The 21,078-nt window shown below is 48.1% G+C and overlaps 2 protein-coding genes across 2 annotated transcripts in view; one reads left to right on the top strand and one right to left on the bottom strand.

The window, feature by feature from the left end:
* Positions 1 to 231: 231 nt before the first annotated feature.
* On the bottom strand, positions 232 to 12,261 carry GPX4 (glutathione peroxidase 4). Its single transcript, XM_033136507.1, has 7 exons — positions 12,158 to 12,261; positions 6,622 to 6,716; positions 4,729 to 4,873; positions 4,442 to 4,593; positions 2,849 to 2,873; positions 993 to 1,052; positions 232 to 391 (listed from the first exon to the last, which is right to left on the bottom strand). The coding sequence occupies exons 1-7, from the start codon at positions 12,230 to 12,232 to the stop codon at positions 359 to 361; spliced, it is 585 nt and encodes a 194-aa protein (XP_032992398.1). The 5' UTR covers positions 12,233 to 12,261; the 3' UTR covers positions 232 to 358.
* A 3,507-nt stretch (positions 12,262 to 15,768) lies between these two features.
* The window catches only part of POLRMT (RNA polymerase mitochondrial), a 40,289-nt gene continuing 34,979 nt past the window's right edge, over positions 15,769 to 21,078 (top strand). The window contains exons 1-3 of the mRNA XM_033136742.1: positions 15,769 to 15,868; positions 18,111 to 18,206; positions 19,545 to 20,257. Coding sequence (XP_032992633.1) covers positions 15,823 to 15,868; positions 18,111 to 18,206; positions 19,545 to 20,257 — 855 coding nt within the window. The 5' untranslated portion in view covers positions 15,769 to 15,822. The remainder of the gene's footprint in view (positions 15,869 to 18,110; positions 18,207 to 19,544; positions 20,258 to 21,078) is intronic.

Here is a 21,078-nt window from a genome sequence, read left to right as displayed (position 1 = left end):
CAAGGAAAGGACGCTCGGGCCCTGCTCCGCAGCTGATGGAACAAGCCCATCTCTCCCGCCTCTTCTCATCTTTAAAGTCTGACGGCAGCGAGACAGAATTCCACAGACGCAAGTCAAGTCAGGAGGAGAGACAAAAACACTTTTTATTGCTACGGCACTGGCAGGCAGCCCCAGAGTCTACCGCCTCCCCGTTCCGGCAAGAGTTTGCAAAAATAGATATATATCTTTTTCTCAGGCCTGCCCCACCAAATGGGTTTGGCTTCAAGGCAGGCCATCATCAAGGCAAACTTTGCAGGAAAGCAGAGGAGAGAGATGGGGCTGGGGAAATGCAGGGTGATCCGGTGTGTTCAGCTAAGTCCTACAGGTAAGCGGGCAGATCCTTCTCGATCACCTGCAGGCAGAGGAGAAAAGGTGATCAATGCTTGCAAGACAGCTTCCAGCAGCACCTATGTGGCATCTTCGCCTTAAAACCAGTCCCTCCAAGGCAGAGTTTGCCTATGCCTGCTCAAGGTGGTTCACCAAAAAAGATAAACTGCTTTGCTGTGCGTGCCACAGTTCCGATGCCACCCTAAAAAGGTAAAGGGCGCCTCGACGGTTAAGTCCAGTCAAAGGCGGCTATGGGGTTGTGGCGCTCATCTCGCTTTCGGGCCAAGGGAGCCGGCGTTTGTCCGCAGACAGCTTTCCAAGTCATGCGGCCGGCAGGACTAAACCGCTTCTGGCACATGGCGGAAACCAGAGCGTGCGGAAATGCCATTTACCTTTCCGCCACAGCGGTACCTATTTATCTACTTGCACTGGCGTGCTTTCAAACTGCTAGGTTGGCAGGAGCTGAGCCAGAGCAATGGGAGCCCATCCCGTCACGGGGATTTGAACAGCCAACCTTCTGATCGGCAAGCCCAGTGGTTTAGACCACAGCACCACTGTATGCCACCCAAGGGTAGAAGGGGCACCCCGGTGCAAAGCCAAAACTGAAATTTCAGTGCGGTACTTACAAAGGGGTCGTCCATTGGGCTGTACCTCTTCACCACCTGGCCCTCCTTGTTGATGAGAAACTGGAGGAAGAGAGAGAATGGAGGAGAGCTGGTGAACAAAGAGAGCCTTGAACCGGGGAAGGAAATCCAGGGTGCTTCGACATGGGATGAAACCGGGGCATCTTTCAGCACAGCTGAAACCCTGGCTCTCCCAATATTGCCGGACTCGCAACTCCCTCCCAGGGATCCCCGGGACCAAGGACAGGTTGATGCAGAGGTGGAGGAGCAGCAGCGATGGGCATGGTGCCGAGGGCCAGGCAGACGGGCCTGGGGACCACCATTCCTTACACTGCTCAGGACCTCTATACAGTGGTACCTCGGTTCTCAAACTTAATCCGTTCCGGAAGTCCGTTCCAAAACCAAGGCGTGCTTTCCCATATAAAGTAACGCGAACTGGATTAATCCGTTCCAGACTTTTAAAAACAACCCCTAAAACAGCAATTTAACATGAATTTTACTATCTAACGAGACCACTGATCCCTAAAATGAAAGCGACCAACAATGGAATGCAGTCACACAGTCAATCGGTAGCTGGACTGGGGTCCACGCAGTCACAAAAACAAAACAAAAGGCTGCAAAAACTGAGAATAGATAGCAAAAACGGACCTCAGCCCAACACTAAACAGAAGTGCGGCACTCAGAACAGAAGCCTAGGACTCAAAACAGAGAATGTTCGGCCTCCGAAAAAAGTTCACAAACCAGAACACTGAATACTTCCGGGTTTGTGGTGTTCAGGTTCCAGGTTGTTTGAATACCAAGGCGTTTGAAAACCAAGGTACCACTGTACCTGAAGGCCTGCCTCTCCCCATGCAAACTGACCCAGATCCTGCGCTTGTCGGAGGCCCTTCTCTGTGTCCCTTCTCCCTGAGAAGTTCAGAGGGCTTTAGCCATTAAATAACCTATGGCCTGAAAAACTGGGCGGAGGAGGGATGACTCTTACTGTGATCATTTTATTATGCTGCCTGTAACGCTTTTTTTATTACTGATGCTCCATAAAAATGTGTTCTTCATGCACCCTGGGATCTTTTTTGAGTTTATATACATTACTTAAAGGTAAAGGGACCTCTGACCATTAGGTCCAGTCATGTCCGACTCTGGGGTTGTGGCGCTCATCTCGCTTTACTGGCCAAGGGAGTCGGCGTCCAGCTCATGCGTCCAGCATGACTAAGCCCCTTCTGGCGAACCAGAGCAGCGCACGGAAACGCCGTTTACCTTCCCGCCGGAGCGGTACCTATTTATCTACTTGCACTTTGACGTGCTTTCAAACTGCTAGGTGGGTAGGAGCTGGGACCGAGCAACAGAAGCTCACCCCGTCACTGCGGGGATTCGAACCACCGACCTTCTGATCAGCAAGCCCTAGGGGCTCTGTGGTTTAACCCACAGCACCACCCACTTCCCTATACATTGAATAAGTAGTAGTAATTTAGTGTGTGTCCCCCCCCCCACGGCGGGCCTGACGTTCCTCCCACCCCTGGGCTTAATGGCTCCAAAGCAGATTGAACAACTCCACGGAGGACAGTTCCTATCAAACCTCCATCTGCCAGGGCAGTCTACCAGCTGCCAGGGAGCGCTTTGGGGCTTGCAAACAGGAGGCCAGACTTGATAGGCCCAGCGATGCCTCCAAAGGGAGTTGAGCTGCTTCAGAAGTGCCCCCCCCTCCAAAGCTGGAATGGGGAAGATCTGTTGCTGGACTTTCCCCGGCCAGGGATGCTGGGAGCTGGAGGGGCACAGATGTTGACCAGGGCACCCAAAGGGGAAAGGGCTGCAGTCCCGCTGGGATTCACTCAAGAGCCAGGAGTCAAAAGCTGAAGGCTCACCTTGCTGAAGTTCCACTTGATGGCACTAGGTGGGGAGGGAGAGAAAACAACACCACTTTAGTTCCGGAACAAGAAATCCAAAACAGGTCCGTCCATCAAACTGAAAGTCCCCCGGGGGTCAAGCTGTTCAGATACTGCCACCCCCATCCCCAACTCCCATCAGCTCTGGCAAAGCTGGTTGTCAGGGATGACGGACGCTGCGGCGATATCTGGAGAAAACCACACCGGCTGCCTGTAATCTAGAACGTAGCCAAGGGTCAAGATATTATTCGGGAATCACAACAGTTGCAACTTGGTTCCTTATCGAACTGGGAGATCAGCGGCACATGCTTTGGCTTGGTCCTAACTGGAGTTCTGCAGAGGCAGCGGGCAGCTCTGGGATAAATACAGCCCCCCCATCTTCACAGAAACAGCACAGAGAGGAAATGTTAACCACCTCTCCACCCCTAAAGGGTTCACAGACCCTCCTTTCCCCTGGGTACCAGTTTTTTTTGTTAAGGTTTTGAGAGAGCGCTCAATGTCTATTTGCAGAACCTTCAAATCAAAACACAGACACACCCTCCTGTGGGACTTTGCCCTGCCATCATGAGGACTAGGAACCTGGGTCAGATTCTCTGCAGGAACTCAGCACCGGGGGCAAACAAAATAAAAAAAATTCTTTCCAGTAGCACCTTAGAGACCAACTGAGTTTGTTCTTGGTATGAGCTTTCGTGTGCGTGCACACTTCTTCAGATACACTGAAACAGAACTCACCAGATCCTTAAATATATAGTGAGGGAGTGGGGAGGGGTATTACTCAGAAGGTGGGAATGGGTGATCAGCTGATAGGTGTGGAAAACCTGTTGACTCTTAACGGCTGCAATTAGTCTTGCAGGGAAAGGCAAGGGGTGATGTGGCTAAATATAGCTATGTTATGTATAATGAGATAAGAATCCAATGTCCTTGTTCAGACCAGGTTTCTCCATGGTTTTAAGTTTGGTGATTAGTTGCAATTCAGCCACTTCTCTTTCCAGTCTATTTCTGAAATTTCTTTGTATTAAGACAGCTACTTTGAGATCTTGTATAGAATGTCCTGGGAGATTGAAGTGTTCTCCTACTGGTTTCTCTGTCTTGTGATTCCTGATATCAGATTTATGTCCATTTATCCTTTGGCGTAGGGTTTGGCCTGTTTGTCCAATATAGAGAGGGGGGAAAGTTTGCAAAACTGACAGAACCTCGTCCTTAAAGGGGATTAAAAATTGGGAAGGGCGGGGGGGTTAGGACCATGCCTCATTAAGAACTCAGCATTTAGGCTAATCTACTTTATTTACATATAAACACACACAGAGCACTTCAACATGGCTCCCTCTCTAGCATCAGACAGCAAAGAGAACAAAGGACAATAGTCCCCACTTCAGGGAACACAGTAAGACTAACATCCCGTCTTCGTCACATCCCATTCCTGTGGAATCAAAACACATACCGTCATGTGATAAGACAATAAACCCATGACTGCACACGGGGAAATGAATCTCCAACGCTCTCTGCATATAGGCCGTTTACCAAAGCATATACTGTACTATAATTCCCACTCCCCGTGGTTAAGGAACTCACTTGCCCAGCGTCCCCCGGCCTTTGGACTGGCTCTTCATCCACTTCCAGAGGGGGTGGGCGCCGTCTCCGTTCACCTCGATCTTGCTGAACATGTCAAACTTCACACCGTAACTTGCAGCGAAAGCTTTGATGTCCTCGTTGGTGCCTGGCTCCTGCAGTTCGGGGAAGGAAGAGGAGAAATGGTCGCCGCTGGGGCCTTGCCTGCCCAACCCTCCTCAAAAAAAAGAAACGGGGGGAAAAAACCCCAACAACACACCAGCTGGTGGCCAGGCCTCCCAGCACCCTACCTGCTTGCCGAACTGATTACAGGGGAACCCCAAGATGCGCAAACCTCTCTCAGCGTATCGGCTGTACATGTCGACAAACTGAGTGTAGTTCACGCCCGTCTTGCCTCATTTCGAGGCAACGTTTGTGATGATGCAGACGTGGCCTCTGCAGAGACGGAAAGGGGGAAAGATTGTGAAGGAAGGCCCCGATCCGGCCATCAGATAGATTTACAGTAGATAAGTAAATGAGCAATTAGAAGATGCCTGCTTCTTGGGAGGAAAGCAATGACAAACCTAGACAGCATTTTAAAAAGCAAAGACATCACCTTGCCGACAAAGGTCCGTATAGTTAAAGCTATGGTTTTCCCAGTAGTAATGTACGGAAGTGAGAGCTGGACCATCAAGAAGGCTGATCGCCGAAGAATTGATGCTTTTGAATTCTGGTGCTGGAGGAGACTCTTGAGAGTCCCATGGACTGCAAGGAGATCAAACCTATCCATTCTGAAGGAAATCAGCCCTGAGTGCTCACTAGCAGGACAGATCCTGAAGTTGAGGCTCCAGTACTTTGGCCACCTCATGAGAAGAGAAGACTCCCTAGAAAAGACCCTGATGTTGGGAAAGATGGAGGGCACAAGGAGAAGGGGACGACAGAGGATGAGATGGTTGGACAGTGTTCTTGAAGCGACTGGCATGAGTTTGGCCAAACTGCGGGAGGCAGTGAAGGATAGGTGTGCCTGGCGTGCTCTGGTCCATGGGGTCACGAAGAGTCGGACACAACTGAACGACTGAACAACAAAAGTAAATGAGCAGCCCAGATGAACTTGGATATGCAGAAGGTACTAAAAAAATTAATTCAAGGAACCGCGGAAAGAGGGAGAAGGGGCGTCTAAATTTGGAAATGTCAAATTGACTAAAAATAATGAAATGTATAAATTTGAAAAATATAAACAAAGTAAAATATAAATATAAATAAGAAACTGACCTGATGATATCCTTCAAGTCAGTGGTGGCCACACTCGGCCCTCCAAATGTTTTGAGACTACAACTCCCATCATCCCTGACCCCCTGGGTCCTGTTAGCTAGGGATCATGGGAGTTGTAGTCCCAAAATGTCTGGAGGGCCGAGTTTGGCCATGCCTGCTCTAAGTCAAGCTGTTGCAGCATCAGCAGATTTTTATTATTATTTCTGTCAACCATCTGGCTGGGTTGCCTAGTCATTCTGGGCAGCTAAACATTAAAAACAAGAGGGGTGCCACTACCGAGAAGGCCCTGTGCCTGGTTCCCTGTAACTTCACTTCTTGCAAATCAGATCCATCCTGCAAAACACTCTACTGTACTCTTTACGGTTAAAACAAAATTTAAAAAATTCCTTCCAGTAGGACCTTAGAGACAAACTTAGTTGGTCTCCAAGGTGCTACTGGAAGGATTTTTTTTGTTTGTTTGTTTCGACTACAGCAGACCAACATGGCTACCTCCCTGTATCTTTACTGTTAAAATGCCTGAAGGCATTGTCTATCCTTAACAGATACTTTGAGGCTTCAAAGCATGTATGTTCCAGTAATCCTCGAGTGTCAGCCAGGCGCAGAAAAACGGCACCCAGACTTTTGGAGGCGCTCGCAAACGGAGAACCTTTAGGTGAAAAATGCACCTGGCGCCCTGCTTATTTCGAACGCCGGGGTGGGGGAAGTGACATGCAGACGCCTTGATTCAGGCATGGGCAAACTCGGCCCTCCAGATGTTTTGGGACTACAACTCCCATGATCCCTAGCTAACAGGACCAGTGGGCAGGGATGATGGGAATTGTAGTCCCAAAACATCTGGAGGGCCTAGTTTCCCTACGCCTGCCTTGATTCAAGGCAGAAAGGGTGGGGCCCAGCCAAATACACAGAGGGAAGAAAATATCCCGCGCACGTACTTGTACCGCTCGAGCGAGACGTCGGAGCCATCGATGTCCGTGGCGTGGAAGTCGTAGATGGATTTGGCAGACTGCCAGTCGGTTTCCTGGGCATACTGGAGGTGGGGAGAAACAGAAAGCGGGGATCAGGCAGAAGCGTACCTCAAATCCAAAGTACAGTGGCAGCTCCGTTTTCGAACCGCTTGGCTTACCAACAACTTGGAACCTGAACGCTGCAAAACCGGAAGCAGATGTCCCCGTTTTTGAACTTTTTTGGAAGCCGGATGTGCTCCGTTTTTCGTCCCCGTGTTTCCTGTTGTGCTGCTAATTTGACCCCCCCCCCCATTGTAATGCAAGCCTTCCGTTTCCGATTACAGCGTTCTGGGGTGATATTTGGAGCTTATATTCGGTGCTATCGGTTTTGCTACTTTGTGTTTTTCGTTTCGAGGCTTTTCCAGTTAATTTGTTTTTGTGACTGTGTGGGTCGCAGTTCAGCTACTGATTGTGTGACTGCGGAAATGGATAACCCCCCCCCCCCAATTCAAACAATAACTATCATCAGTGCAGGTAAGGAAAGAAAATGTTTTATCATCTACAATACTGTTTTATTTATAGTACAGTACATTGATTATTATTGGGATGTGGGTGGCGCTGTGGGTTAAACCACAGAGCCTAGGGCTTGCTGATCGGAAGGTCAGCGGTTCGAATCCCCACAATGACGGGGTGAGCTCCCGTTGCTCGGTCCCTGCTCCTGCCAACCTGGCAGTTCGAAAGCACGTCACAGTGCAAGTAAATTAATAGGTACTGCTCCAGAGAGAAGGTAAACAGCGTTTCCGTGCGCTGCTCTGGTTCGCCAGAAGCGGCTTAGTCCTGCTGGCCACATGACCCAGAAGCTGTACGCCATGTGTGTTTCGAGGGCTGCAAATCTCCAGTTTCCGTCTCCTCCCAGTGCCAGGGCTCAGCGTTGGAAATTAGCCAGGCACATTTTGCAACTGGTGCAATATCCAACTGCATCCCTGGGGAGATCTCTGGATGCCACCTTGGCCACGGACATCTCCATGTGCCTGGCCTCTCCAGCTTTCCGAAGCGGGTCAACAGAAGAGCTTATTCCTTGCCAACTAGAGTCGGCCAAGTGTGCTGTCCTCGCGGGGCAACCAATGCCCAGCACCCTTAATAAAACTACGGTTCCCAGGATTCTCCTTGAACTGGGTCAAGGGGCGTAACAGGGACTTCGGGGCGGGGGGCGGGCAATGTGGAAGCGAATTTAGCTGTTGCAACACACAGGAGGCTAAACTGCAATTAAGGGGGCTTTCACCAGTAAGGGATTTCAATGGAATTAACATGCGATTAAATTAATCTGGATTCAAAGCCCCTATCCTTTCAATCCCCTCCCCAGGTTATCCTCTAAAGTGGGGGCTGGGGGGTGGAATCTGTCGCCCAGGCAGCATAAGGGTTGTAGTCTGGCAACCTCTGCAGGCCACAGATCTCCCCATTGCTGTTTTAAAACAGTTGGCAGACAAGGTAATATGCCAAATCAGTGGTCTACCTACTGTGATTTTCACATAGATTGTGACTATGATGACCACTAGCTCAGGTGAGGCACCAAGAAGCTAGACTCTAGATCATTGGACGCACATAGGAAAATAAGAACCGGCCAAAAGGCGGGGATGAACCAGTCCTGTTCTCACAGCAGCCAAGCATTTATTATAATTATTATTAATTCAATGTATGTATTTTATTATTATTATTAATTCAGCTTATACCAGCCGTACACCCGGAGGTCTCGGGGCGGTTCACAACAACACAACATATAAAACCAAAGCAAAAGCAGCAACCCTATGGACTATGGACTTAAATCCACACAAGAGACATTGCTTGCTTTGATCTGTCTCGTTTGTTGGAATACATCAGAGGCTGTGAAAACATCGGAAGGGGATGAAAGCAATGGAAAACAGCTGATGGCACCTCCTGCGTTTGAAGCATGGGAACCCAAATTTTTTGGCAGAATTGGAATTTTTCTTTTTTTTTATTGATAATTGCATAAATAATTTGGAATGTAATTTGCAATATTTCGATGCGATTTTGATTGTCTGTTGTATTGAAAAGTTTAATAATGATTTGGCAAACAAAACAAAAACAAAAGCAGTAACCCAAAACACATAGCGTCATGTGATAGACAATGTTGTAAGAATTTTAAGGTGTTTTATTTATATATAATAATTGTTATTAATGTACCAAAACAAACAAGGCCACATGTCTGGAAAACAGACACAGGAAGACAGGCCTCACTCCATTTTGACTCCCAACTGACCAAGTATTTCTTTGTCTCAGGAACAAAGGGGGGGGTTGCCCCTCCAGCTACTCAGCAGCCCCCTGCCTGAGTGATAATCTCTGGCATCCTGATACCCGTGTCAGACAAAAGGGTGTGATTAACTTGGCTGGGATATAGGGAAATGTAAATATCTTTTGCTTCACTTGATGGGTTTTTGGTGGAGGGCGAGAGGAGACATGGGGGCAGGGTCCAAGATGCTCAGATCACTGCTACCAGACCCTCCCAATTTTTGATGTAATTCTGATGTATGGAGGGGTGGTCTTGAGCTGGAGGGGGGCAATTTCAAAAGTCTATATAGGAGCTTGCGCACCTTTGTTGGGGGTCTTTTGCTTGCAAGACACCCTGCTGCAGCAGCTTCTAATAAAGGGCTATCGCCTTGCTTTGGGAGATTCTGTATCGTCTCTATTTATTCATAAGTGCTCCTGAGAGGAGGGGAGCCCTACTAAGGCTCTCCCCCGGGTTCGTGGACTCCCTTCTGGGGTTGAACCTAATTTTTATAACAACAATCATCTCATGCCTGCAGACATGGGGAATGAATCTCCAACAGCAACATGGCCAACTCTCTCCCTGTCCCTTTGTTGACGACGACCTCTAAAAATCCTTGCCTTTCAACATCCTTCCCTGATGCTCATGTGATCGAAGACAATGTGCGTGGGTGCTCCAAGGCCTTCGCCTTCTCTCTCTCTCTCCTCCCGCCCCCCCAATCCCCATTACACAAAAGGCTCCATTACGCAATAAGATTACACAAAGAGGAAAGATGAGGAAGGATTGCAGAACGGCCACTCTGGTTGCCTTTTATAACCAGGCTTAATCAAGATCCCAAAGGAGAAGGCTCTGCAAATGAACAGCAGTAAATAAACCCAACACCCTTCTGACTCATAATGAAGATGGCAGGGCTAGTCTCAGAGGTGGAAATTTCCACCAACTTCTCAGTTCCTGCCACTGCATTGCAGCTGAAATCAGCTGCCGCCACGAACTTCAAGGCCCTCTGGACTTTTGTTTCTCGAGAACAGCCAAGTCAGGCAGAAACCAGGGAAGTCGGCTGGGTGCCAACACTGCCGTGCCCCCAGATGGAGTGTTTCGCAACATAAACTGGGTTAATCGCCAGCCAAAACAGTGCTGTTGGGGGATTAAAACGTGCTTTTGTTAGGAGCCATAGTCTTGGAAAATGGAGAGACAGGAACGGCATTTATAAACGGACTCCCTTCCCCTGGGAAAAAAAAGCATTTCTTCCACACAGGTAAAATAAATTGGCAGCGACTTCTGGACAGAAGGAAGCACTCTGCCCTGTGTGTGGTTAAGTTGTAGAAGCCACGGCTACAAGATCGGATCACTTTCTAACTGCGATGGCTTTTAATACTGGAAAGAATTCACGGACAATAGGTAATCTGAGCAGCTATTGCAATCATGGTAAACCAAGGTTTTCAAAGGGACTTTCAGACGCCCGAGTTTCTACCTCCGAATCCCAAATATGGAATAGGACGTGAATACTGCCTTGGGGATACTGTACTGGGTGAGCTTTTTTCTCCCTCCTCCCCAAAGCAGAAGAGAGTTGGTAAGCACACCTGAATTAAAAAAAAATATTATAAGCTTGGCCAGAGATGTTCCCACGGCATTAATAATAAACAACTTTATACGTTGCTCGAGGTGCAACAGAGAGCTGCATTCAAGATGGAGAAGCCTCAGGTGAAAGTTGCTCTGCTTTTGATTAATTTAGAGGCAGCAACTAATTGCACTTAATTGCCTACACTGGGACAGGTGTAGGCAATTGCTCAGGGGAAGACTGGTGCAGAGAATTAGATGCTACACAGGTGCGAGGCAGGAGAGAGTTTCTAGCACAGACCAAGTTATGAAATGAGGTTCATGTGCTTTTAGGCTCCAAAGCCCACCACAGCGAGGGAATAGGAACCGACCCCAGAGACCAACAGGAAGAACCGGTTGCCCCACAGAGTCAGGTGGGGGGTGGGGGGAAGAGAAGCAAACTCCAAGCAGACCCACCCAATGTTAACTGACACTGCTAATTTAGGTCTACTCGTTTCCATGGGTAGAACGTACCGTACCAGGATTCCACCCATCGTGCTCTGGAAGCAGCCAGATAACGGTAAGACATCGGGCCATGTCGCAAAAAGGAGCAGCGTGACCCAAGGCAAGCCGGCCAACCCCACGAAGCCAGTGGTTAGCATTGGGCCAGGACCTGGAAGGGCTTGGGTTCGAATCCTCCCACTCATGAAGCTCACCGGCCGGCCGGTCAACGCCCCTTAGCCTAACTCGCCTCGCAGGGCTGTTGCGAGGATGAAACGGGGAGCGGAGGTAGTATCGCATACAGCAGCACCTTTAGCTCCTTGCAATAAATGTGCGGCGAATATATTGCAAGCATGCTGGGGGATATAACGACCCAAGTCCCAGAGAAAGGGTGAAAGGAAGAAGAAGAGTTTGGATTTGATATCCCACTTTATCACTACCCGAAGGAGTCTCAAAGCGGCTCACATTCTCCTTTTCCCTTCCTCCCCCACAACAAACACTCCGTGAGGTGAGTGGGGCTGAGAGACTTCAGAGAAGTGTGACTAGCCCAAGGTCACCCAGCAGCTGCATGTGGAGGAGAGGAGACACGAACCCGGTTCCCCAGATTACAAGTCTACCACTCTTAACCACTACACCACACTGGCTCTCATTATGGCAGCAGCATCTTCCTTATCTTTAAATGCATTTATAGGACACAGTTGGAAATCTGGGAACTGGTAGCCACACTCCACAGCTGCTGAGAAAAGGCAGAATTAAAAGCCACGTATATTCACACACCAAGACCCCCTTCCCAATGCGAGACAAAATGATATATATGTGTGTGTATATATATATATATATATATGTGTGTGTGTGTGTGTGCACATACACACACATTCGTACACATAAACACACACACACACACACACAGACACACACAGAGGAAACTGCCCCAGAGGATTATGGGAATTATTGCAACACTAGCAAAAGAAAAAGAATTTAGGAAGGAAATCACTCCATTTCATGGGGGAGATAGACCATGGATCCAAAGGGATGGGGGGGGGGTAAAACAATGGCCAAAGGATTTGTTAGGTCCTCCAGGAGGGAGACGCTCTAGCCCCCACGTCTATGATATGCCCACCGAGAACACAGGGGTGGCTAGAGCGGGCACGGCTGAGAGGCCTAGCCGGGACTAGCGCGACCAAGCCCTTATTAAAAACTCACCATAGTCCTGGTCAGGCCCCGCGTTGCCAGCAGCCCGCAGAGAATCGTCCTCTTCACTAAGCGCTCCAAGCTCATCTCACCGTCCGCTTTCTCCGGACTCCGCCTTTATCCTTCCCCTCAGAAACGGCTCAACCCCCACGGCAGCCAATCAGCGGGCGGCTTCTCCGGACGCCCCTCGTTGAAAGCCGCGCCCCACTCTCTCTCGACCAATGGGGCAGCGGGGAGGGCGGGGCAAGGTTTAGCAGCCGGCGGGTAGGACGCGAGGCCCCGCCCTTTCGTGAGAGCGCGGGGCGCTGATAGGGCCGGGAACGTTACGGGCAGGTGGCGCAGCTAATCGGGAAGATCTGCATCCCCCAGATGCGGTTGTCTTGGAGATTAACACCTGGAGCATCCTTGGAAATGGTTCAGAAAGTGGGAAAGGAGCCAGGATGCGACGCTCCCCACGTTTATGCTCCTGGTGATTCTAGAATACACTTTTAGGTTGCTAAACCTTTGGTTCAGCATAACTTTATTCATTTTTTAAAAAATTGAATTTATTCTTCTTTATCACACACACACATACACTGTTACATATTACATTTTACTTAATTTATCAATCTAATTTTATTGAATGCACATTTGTATTCTTCCTGGAACATGAAGAGTGGAATCCAAGGTCAATTGTACTCATCATTAAAACATAATTCCGCCAGTTGTATTCAAGTTGTTGTTGTTGTAGTTGTTCAGTCGTTCAGTAGTCGTGTCCGACTCTTCGTGACCCCATGGACCAGAGCACTCCAGGCACTCCTGTCTTCCACTGCCTCTCGCAGTTTGGCCAAACTCATGTTAGTAGCTTCAAGAACACTGTCCCACCATCTCATCCTCCGTCGTCCCCTTCTCCTTGTGCCCTCCATCTTTCCCAACATCAGGGTCTTTTCCGGGGAGTCTTCTCTTCTCATGAGGTGGCCAAAGTACTGGAGCCTCAACTTCAGGATCTGTCCTTCCAGTGAGCACTCAGGGCTGATTTCTTTAAGGATGGATAAGTTTGATCTTCTTGCAGTCCATGGGACTCTCAAGAGTCCCCTCCAGCACCATAATTCAAAAGCATCAATTCTTCGGCGATCAGCCTTCTTGATGGTCCAGCTCTCACTTCCGTCCATTACTACTGGGAAAACCATAGCTTTAACTATATGGACCTTTGTCGGCAAGGTGGTGTCTTTGCTTTTTAAGATGCTGTCTAGGTTTGTCATTGATTTTCTCCCAGTAAGCAGGCGTCTTCTAATTTCGTGACTGCTGTCACCATCTTGTATTCAAGTACAGTAGCTAAATTGGCTGTCAAGTCAAAGTCAAGAAAGCAAAGTTCTCCTGCCTGTTATTGATTTTATGCTTGTCTCATTTGTTTGGACCTCTGCTCTCTGCCTCTAAAGGGAGCCAGGTATTCTTATTAGAGCCAGATAAATTGCAGCCAGCTTCCTCAGGTGCATCCCTGTTTTTGGAGCGGACCCTTTTCCCTGGAGAGAGGCTCCCCTGGTTTGTTTGTGTTTTTTTAGCACCAGGCAAACTATCTTTCTACTCCCCTGGGCTTACAATTTTTTTAATTATGTGTGATGGTTGATGCCGGTTCCCCCCACTGCCTTGTTATTATGAAAATCTTAGCAGGTGGCCGCACATTTAAGAAGAGTGCCATCAGATGTCAAGGAAATAAACAACTATCTGACTTTTAGAAACAGGTGGGTAGCCGTGTTGGTCTGCCATAGTCAAAACAGAATAAAAAATTCTTTCCAGTAGCACCTTAGAGACCAACTTAGAGATACCAAGAACAAACTCAGTTGGTCTCTAAGGTGCTACTGGAAAGAATTTTTTATTTTGTTTTGACTTTTAGAAGACATCTGAAGGCAGCCCTGTTTAGGGAAGTTTTTAATGTTAGATGTTTTATCGTGTTGTTAATATTTGGTTGGAAGCCGCCCAGAGTGGCTGGGGAAACCTAGCCAGGTGGGTGGGGTATAAATAAATTATTGTTATTATTATTAATGCAACAGTCGTGTTTTCATATACAGGTGGGGGGGATTACCTAGGGGGCACACTAAGAGGCAGGTGGGCAGCAGTCGTGGGGCACTGGAGGTGTAAATGGCTATCAGACTGAAAACCTGTTATCGCTGGATCAAATTCGTCAGTTTTGTTGAAATTAATTAAGTTAATTAATTAATGAGACGCTGGACTACATCACAGGGCTGTTGTGCTGTTCTCTCAGCCTCGGCCTGACTCTCCCTGCACCTTGAATTTTAACACTGGGCTGCACTGCAGGGCTGTTGTAAGCCACTTTCAGCCCCTGCTAGATTCCCTGCAATAATATTAGGACTGGGCTACACAGAGAGCCAGTAGAACATAGCCACACTCTTGAATATTATTACTGCATCGGCCTTGGGATTTGCACATTTGGCCTTTGTTATAAGAATTCTGCAGTGTCGTAAATAAAACGAGGTATGCTCCTTGCCCTGCATTATTTTCTATACAGTAACCGAAATTATTTTAATTCTCTTAATGAGATATAAATAATAACAATAATAAAACAGGAGTTGGGTGGGACCCCTGACAGTCACCTTGCCTGACCCCTTGCAATGCCAAATAATCGCTGGCAGGCCGGCCGACCTCCGTTGAGCTAATCAATGGATATATTGACATCTGAAGGCAGCCCTGTTTGGGAAGGTTTTTAATGCCTGATGTTTTTGATCTGAGTGACTGGGGAAACCCAGCCAGAAGGGCGGGGTATAAATAAAATAATAATAATAATAATAATAATCAGTTGTAGTGCTTGTGATATTTTATTCTCTTGTTATGCTGTTTTAAATGTGCATTTTATATTTGACTTCACTTAGCGTTTTTTTTGCTAACCTTGTGTTAAATATGTATTCTGTAGTTGACCTCTTTTTGTAATGCTTTATTTTGAAATAATAAATAACAAGATGAAAGATGAAAAAAAATATTTTTTTTTATTAAGTCCAGTGGCACCTTAAAGATCAACTAAATAGCAGCTCTCAAGGCACGAACTTTCGTGTGTGATACACACTTCGTCAGATACTCTGAAATTTTTGAAACATTTTAGTTTTCTGTTAGTTATGTTGCTTTGACTGTATACTGTATATTTTATTTCCTTCAGATTGTTTTATTGATGTTTTAATGTTTTATTGATATGTTTATTGATGTTTTAATATTCCGTAAACCGCTTTGAGGTTTTTCTTAAAAAATATAAAACGGTATAGAAATGAAATAATAAAAATAAAAATAATTCAAAGGAAATGAAAAGGAAACAAAATACATCTCTACATCTTAATCTCTCTCTGTACGTATGTTCTAAAACGCGATCCCGGAATTCACCGACCCACACATATAACTAGACACCTCTTTCTTCCCTTTTTTTTTTAGCTCTGACGACCACGCTGCTCCCTGCGGCCGCCTCCCTCCGCATGCGCCTCCCCCCGCAATGCCTTCTGGGAGTCGTAGTTTCCCCACACACGCGCGCGCAACCCGTTCCTGCTTACCCGGCTGCGCAAAGCGGGATGCCTATTGGCTGGCGGGGTGATGGAGGAGGAGCAGGAGGAGGAGGAGCAACGCCGCGCCTGCGCAGTTGGGGCCAGCCAATGTGGTCTCGGTGGGGAGCTGAGATGAGCGGGTCTTAGGAGAGGGGCATGTCCATTCTGAAGCTGCAGGGGGCGCTGCTGCTGCGGGGCACAGGTAGGCAGTTCAACAGGTGGTGTGGGGAGGGGGAGGGGACGGAGGAATCAGGCAGCCACCTCCCTTTAGACGCACACACAACCCCCCCAAAAAATTGGGGAGGGGGGCTGGAGCCCTATCTCCTCCTATAATATGGGGAAAGTGTGGGGTGGGGGGTCCTCAATGGGAGGGCTGGGCCAAATTTTAAAAAACTTGGGGAGTGGGGCTGGAGCCCTATCCCCTCCTATAATATGGGGAAAGTGTGGGGTGGGGGGTCCTCAATGGGAGGGCTGGGCCAAATTCAAAAAAACTTGGGGAGTGGGGCTGGAGCCCTATCCCCTCCTATAATATGGGGAAAGTGTGGGGTGGGGGGTCCTCAATGGGAGGGCTGGGCCAAATTCAAAAAAACTTGGGGAGTGGGGCTGGAGCCCTATCCCCTCCTATAATATGGGGAAAGTGTGGGGTGGGGGGTCCTCAATGGGAGGGCTGGGCCAAATTCAAAAAAACTTGGGGAGTGGGGCTGGAGCCCTATCCCCTCCTATAATATGGGGAAAGTGTGGGGTGGGGGGTCCTCAATGGGAGGGCTGGGCCAAATTCAAAAAAACTTGGGGAGGGGGGCTGGAGCCCTATCCCCTCCTATAATATGGGGAAAGTGTGGGGTGGGGGGTCCTCAATGGGAGGGCTGGGCCAAATTCAAAAAAACTTGGGGAGTGGGGCTGGAGCCCTATCCCCTCCTATAATATGGGGAAAGTGTGGGGTGGGGGGTCCTCAATGGGAGGGCTGGGCCAAATTCAAAAAAACCTGGGGAGTGGGGCTGGAGCCCTATCCCCTCCTATAATATGGGGAAAGTGTGGGGTGGGGGGTCCTCAATGGGAGGGCTGGGCCAAATTAAAAAAAAAATTGGGGAGGGGGGCTGGAGCCCTATCCCCCCCTATAATATGGGGAAGGTGTGGGGTGGGGGGGTCCTCAATGGGAGGGTTGGGTCTAATTCAACCCTGACACTCTTCCTTTCAGGGGCTCCCCCTCCACAATGGAGAGTGAAGTCCCCTAACCCATAATTGCAAATTGGAGGGGAGGGGGTTGGACCCTTCTTACCATATGGCGGTGGGGGGGGGGGTTTAAGCCTCAACCCAACTCAGTCCCTCCCTAAAGAATGGGGGAATTGAAATGCGGGGTGGAGGTCCTTTAGGAGGGGGTTGAAATCCCACCCACGCTTCCCCCACCCTCACCCCCACCCCCAGACTGAGCAGAGGGGTGTATGGCATCATGTAGGGTTGCCAACCTTTGTTTGGGTAAAATACAGAGTAAAGGGGTGGTTGGGTGGGTGGGTGTTGCGATTGACCCCTCCCCCCCAATAAAAAATAAAAATTCAGGTGCTGAAGTGACTTTAAAGCAATCTGTTTACAATCTGTTGCAGCCCAACCAACAGGGCGGCCCCTCTGGAATTCGTCGCACGGAAACTCACACGCATGAATTTGTAAATAAGTCTCTGCTTAAATAAATGGCCTTTCGCACACATGCATTTGCAGAGGATCCCTAACTTGGCATACGGAACAAAATAAAATAAAAAATTCCTTCCAGTAGCACCTTAGGGACCAGCTAAGTTTGTTCTTGGTATGCATGCACATGAAAGCTCATACCGAGAACAAACTTAGTTGGTCTCTAAGGTGCTACTGGAAGGAATTTTTTTTATTTTATTTTGTTTTGACTATGGCAGACCAACACGGCTACCTACCTGTAACTGGAACTATGGTTGGCATATAGAGAGAGAGAGAAGGAAAAAAGAGAGGGAAAATCCGATATAAGGCGCTATATATAAAAATAAATAATAATACAGGACAAAACTGTATCAACACACGACGCATTGCATTATATATTGAAATACAGGACATTTCAGTGTTATACCAGACAGGTGGCAACCCTATACGTGTGTGTGAAGCCTTCCCTGTCTTGTAATTTGCAGAGAAGCATGAAACCCCCTTTCCCCCTTTACAGTTGCTTCATTGCCCCTTAACGACGGGGGGGGGGGGCTGAATCCATCCCTTTTCCTTCATTTTGTTTGGGCGGTGCCTTTGTATTTCTTAACAGGGGCGTCTCGTTCTTATCCACCAACCCCGTCGCCCCCAAAACAAGGGTGGGAATTAAACTTCGGGGTGTGGTGGGAAGCGGACTCATTCTCTCCTCATTCTGGTTTGGGGCCCCCCCACTTTTTTCCCTTCAAGATTCTCCCCCGTTAATGCTCACCCTTACCGTTGCGTTTCAGAGAGCCTTTGGATCAGAGTGAGGAATTATTCCTCGGCCAGGGCGAAGGAAGAAGCCAGAAAAAGATGGGTGTGTGAACAAGTAGGGTTGTTGGAAGGTAAGCATATTATTATTATTAGTAGTAGTAGTAGTAGTAGTATTAGTATTAGTATTATTTTAAAACTCTCCCTATTTAACCAGTTCTATTGAGGAAGCTTTAATTATTATTATTATTGTTGTTATTGTTATTATTATTATTATTATTTTATTCATACCCCACCAGACAAGGTCTCAAGGCGGCTTACAGAGAACTGATGTAGAAATTGGAGTTCTTGGTAATACCCAGAAGTCAAAAATTAAAGAATCCAAGAACTCTGGCCAGGCGGGAGATCAGTTTAAAAGTCTTCGAACAGTTTTATTATTATAGTATTGAAGCAAATTCCAGTCGAAATAAATTCCAGGACAAGGCCCTGTTTCGCTAATTCTTCCTCAGCTAGATTTTCATGGTCAAGGTGATCTAGCTGAGGAAGAATTAGCGAAACAGGGCAGTGCAGCGGTACCTCGGTTTTTGAACGTAATCTGTTCCGGAAGACGGTTCGAGTTCTGAAATGTTCGAAAACCAAAGACTCAGTACAGAAGCATTAATACGGGAAAACATAATATGGAGGTCGCGTGTCATGTTCGACTTCCGAAGCGAGTTCGAAAGCCGAAGCGTTTACATCCGGGTTTAAAAAACAAAATGGAGACTTTCGAAAACCGAGGTGCTACTGCAGTACCTGTTTCACTATAAACCTAATTCCAAAACGTTTTGACTAGAACACAGTCTCCCAACATAAGCGAAAGTATGCACCCAATTGATTACAACCCCGCTATCAAAGTGGTGCGTTTTAATCCCTGATGTTATTTGTAGTGCGAACACACACTCATTTTCCATAACTTGTTGTTGTTCAGTTGTTCAGTCGTGTCCGACTCTTCGTGACCCCATGGACCAGAGCACGCCAGGCACTCCTGTCTTCCACTGCCTCTCGCAGTTTGGCCAAACTCATGTTAGTTGCTTCGAGAACACTGTCCAACCATCTCATCCTCTGTCATCCCCTTCTCCTTGTGCCCTCCATCTTTCCCAACATCAGGGTCTTTTCCAGGGAGTCTTCTCTTCCCAAGAGGTGGCCAGTATTGGAGCCTCAGCTTCAGGATCTGTCCTTCCAGTGAGCACTCAGGGCTGATTTCCTTCAGAATGGAGATGTATGATCTTCTTGCAGTCCATGGGACTCTCAAGAGTCTCCTCCAGCACCATAATTCAAAAGCATCAATTCTTCGGCGATCAGCCTTCTTGATGGTCCAGCTCTCACTTCCGTACATAACTTATTCCGTTGTATTTATGGATGCCTTCTTTAACTCGGCGTGCCACATTAATTACCCTGCAATTCGACTCTTTCTTTCCTTTAATCCACTGCAGTGCTGGAGGCGAGAGTGAAGCAGCTGAAGGCCGAAAATGTATCGGAGGTGGCGGTCGGCGAGCTCCAACGCTCTCGCCTGCGCAAGGTCGGCTCCCTCCCGCCCGCCCCGCGGAAAACGGCCAGCTCGGCTCGGAACGAGAGCGCCCCGAAACGCGAGGAAAAGAACCAGCCTAGCCGCTGGATCGAGAAGCTGAAGAAGGAGAAGTCGATGAAGCACAAACGCCTTCTGAAATTGGAGGCCAAACTCTCGGCTGCCGTCCCGGGCGACGCGGCCGAGCCCGTCCTGGACTGGACTGGGCGCTGCGCAAAGGATGAGGCTTTCTCCCTGAGGTCTCCCGCTAAAGAGACCCGGGCGAAGCTCAAGGGGCGAGCATCTAAGTCGCAGCAGCCCAGCAACGACGGCCAGCCAAAGAAGATGGCCAAAGTCTTGATCGGGACGCAGTCTCGAGATCCTCCCGGGAGCTGCGAGGAGTCGAGGGAGCCCTTTCGGGTCTGGGACACCGCCGAGGGGATGCTGCCCCTGGACGAGGAAGACGGGAACCGGCACATGAATGTCAAGCTGAGCATCCTGTCGTATCTGGACGCTTGCCTCTTTCTCGGTCAGCCCGAGAGGGCCCACCAGTGCCTGATGTTCTATCACCGCTCCCACGCCCGGAGGAAGCGGCTCGACATCCGGATGTACAATCTCGTTATGCAAGGGTACGCTAAGAAGGTAAGGAGATTTGCATGCCTTCTTGCAGGGGTCGTGCCAGGGTGGATAAAAATCAATTTATTTTTTAAAATAAAAAAATCGGATCTTTTTGATTTAAATCGGATTTTTTAAAAAATTTAAATTGGATTTTTACAAATTTAAATCGGATTTTTAAAATAAAATGCTTTAGAGCCTAGGACTTGCCGATCAGAAGGTCGGTGGTTCGAATCCCCGCGACGACAGGGTGAGCTCCCGTTGCTTGGTCCCAGCTCCTGCCAACCTAGCAGTTCAAAAGCACGTCAAAAGTGCAAGTAGATAAATAGGTACCGCTCCGGCGGGAAGGTAAACGGCGTTTCCGTGCGCTGCTCTGGTTTGCCAGAAGCGGATTAGTCATGCTGGCCACATGACCAGGAAGCTGTACGCTGGCTCCCTCGGCCAGTAAAGCGAGATGAGCGCTGCAACCCCAGAATCGTCCGCGACTGGACCTAACGGTCAGGGGTCCCTTTACTTTTATAATCCAAAGGCTATTCATCAGGAAATAAGGATTTGTTTTAAGTTTTTCATGTGTGCTAAAACTCAGTCTAAGTTGTGTTTAAAAAAAAAAAAAGTTTGACCACATCAGTTAAGAAACATCATTACATATGCTATAATGTTACTGCTTTAGTTAAATGAATTGTTTAAATTGTTCTCAAGGAAATGATTTTCAATGAATTGTTTAAATTGTTATCTTTGGAAATGATTCCCGGACAGTTTGGGAATGAGCGTGTTTTTAAATGAGTAGAATGTATGGTTTTATTTAAAATGCATCTCAGGGTTATTTGTGGGGCATAGGAATTCGTTCA

The sequence above is a fragment of the Lacerta agilis genome, chromosome 18, assembly GCF_009819535.1.
Source record: "Lacerta agilis isolate rLacAgi1 chromosome 18, rLacAgi1.pri, whole genome shotgun sequence".
In the NCBI taxonomy this organism is placed as follows: domain Eukaryota; kingdom Metazoa; phylum Chordata; class Lepidosauria; order Squamata; family Lacertidae; genus Lacerta; species Lacerta agilis.
Note: the sequence above shows the minus strand (reverse complement) of the source record. Positions and strands in the feature narration are given on the sequence as shown.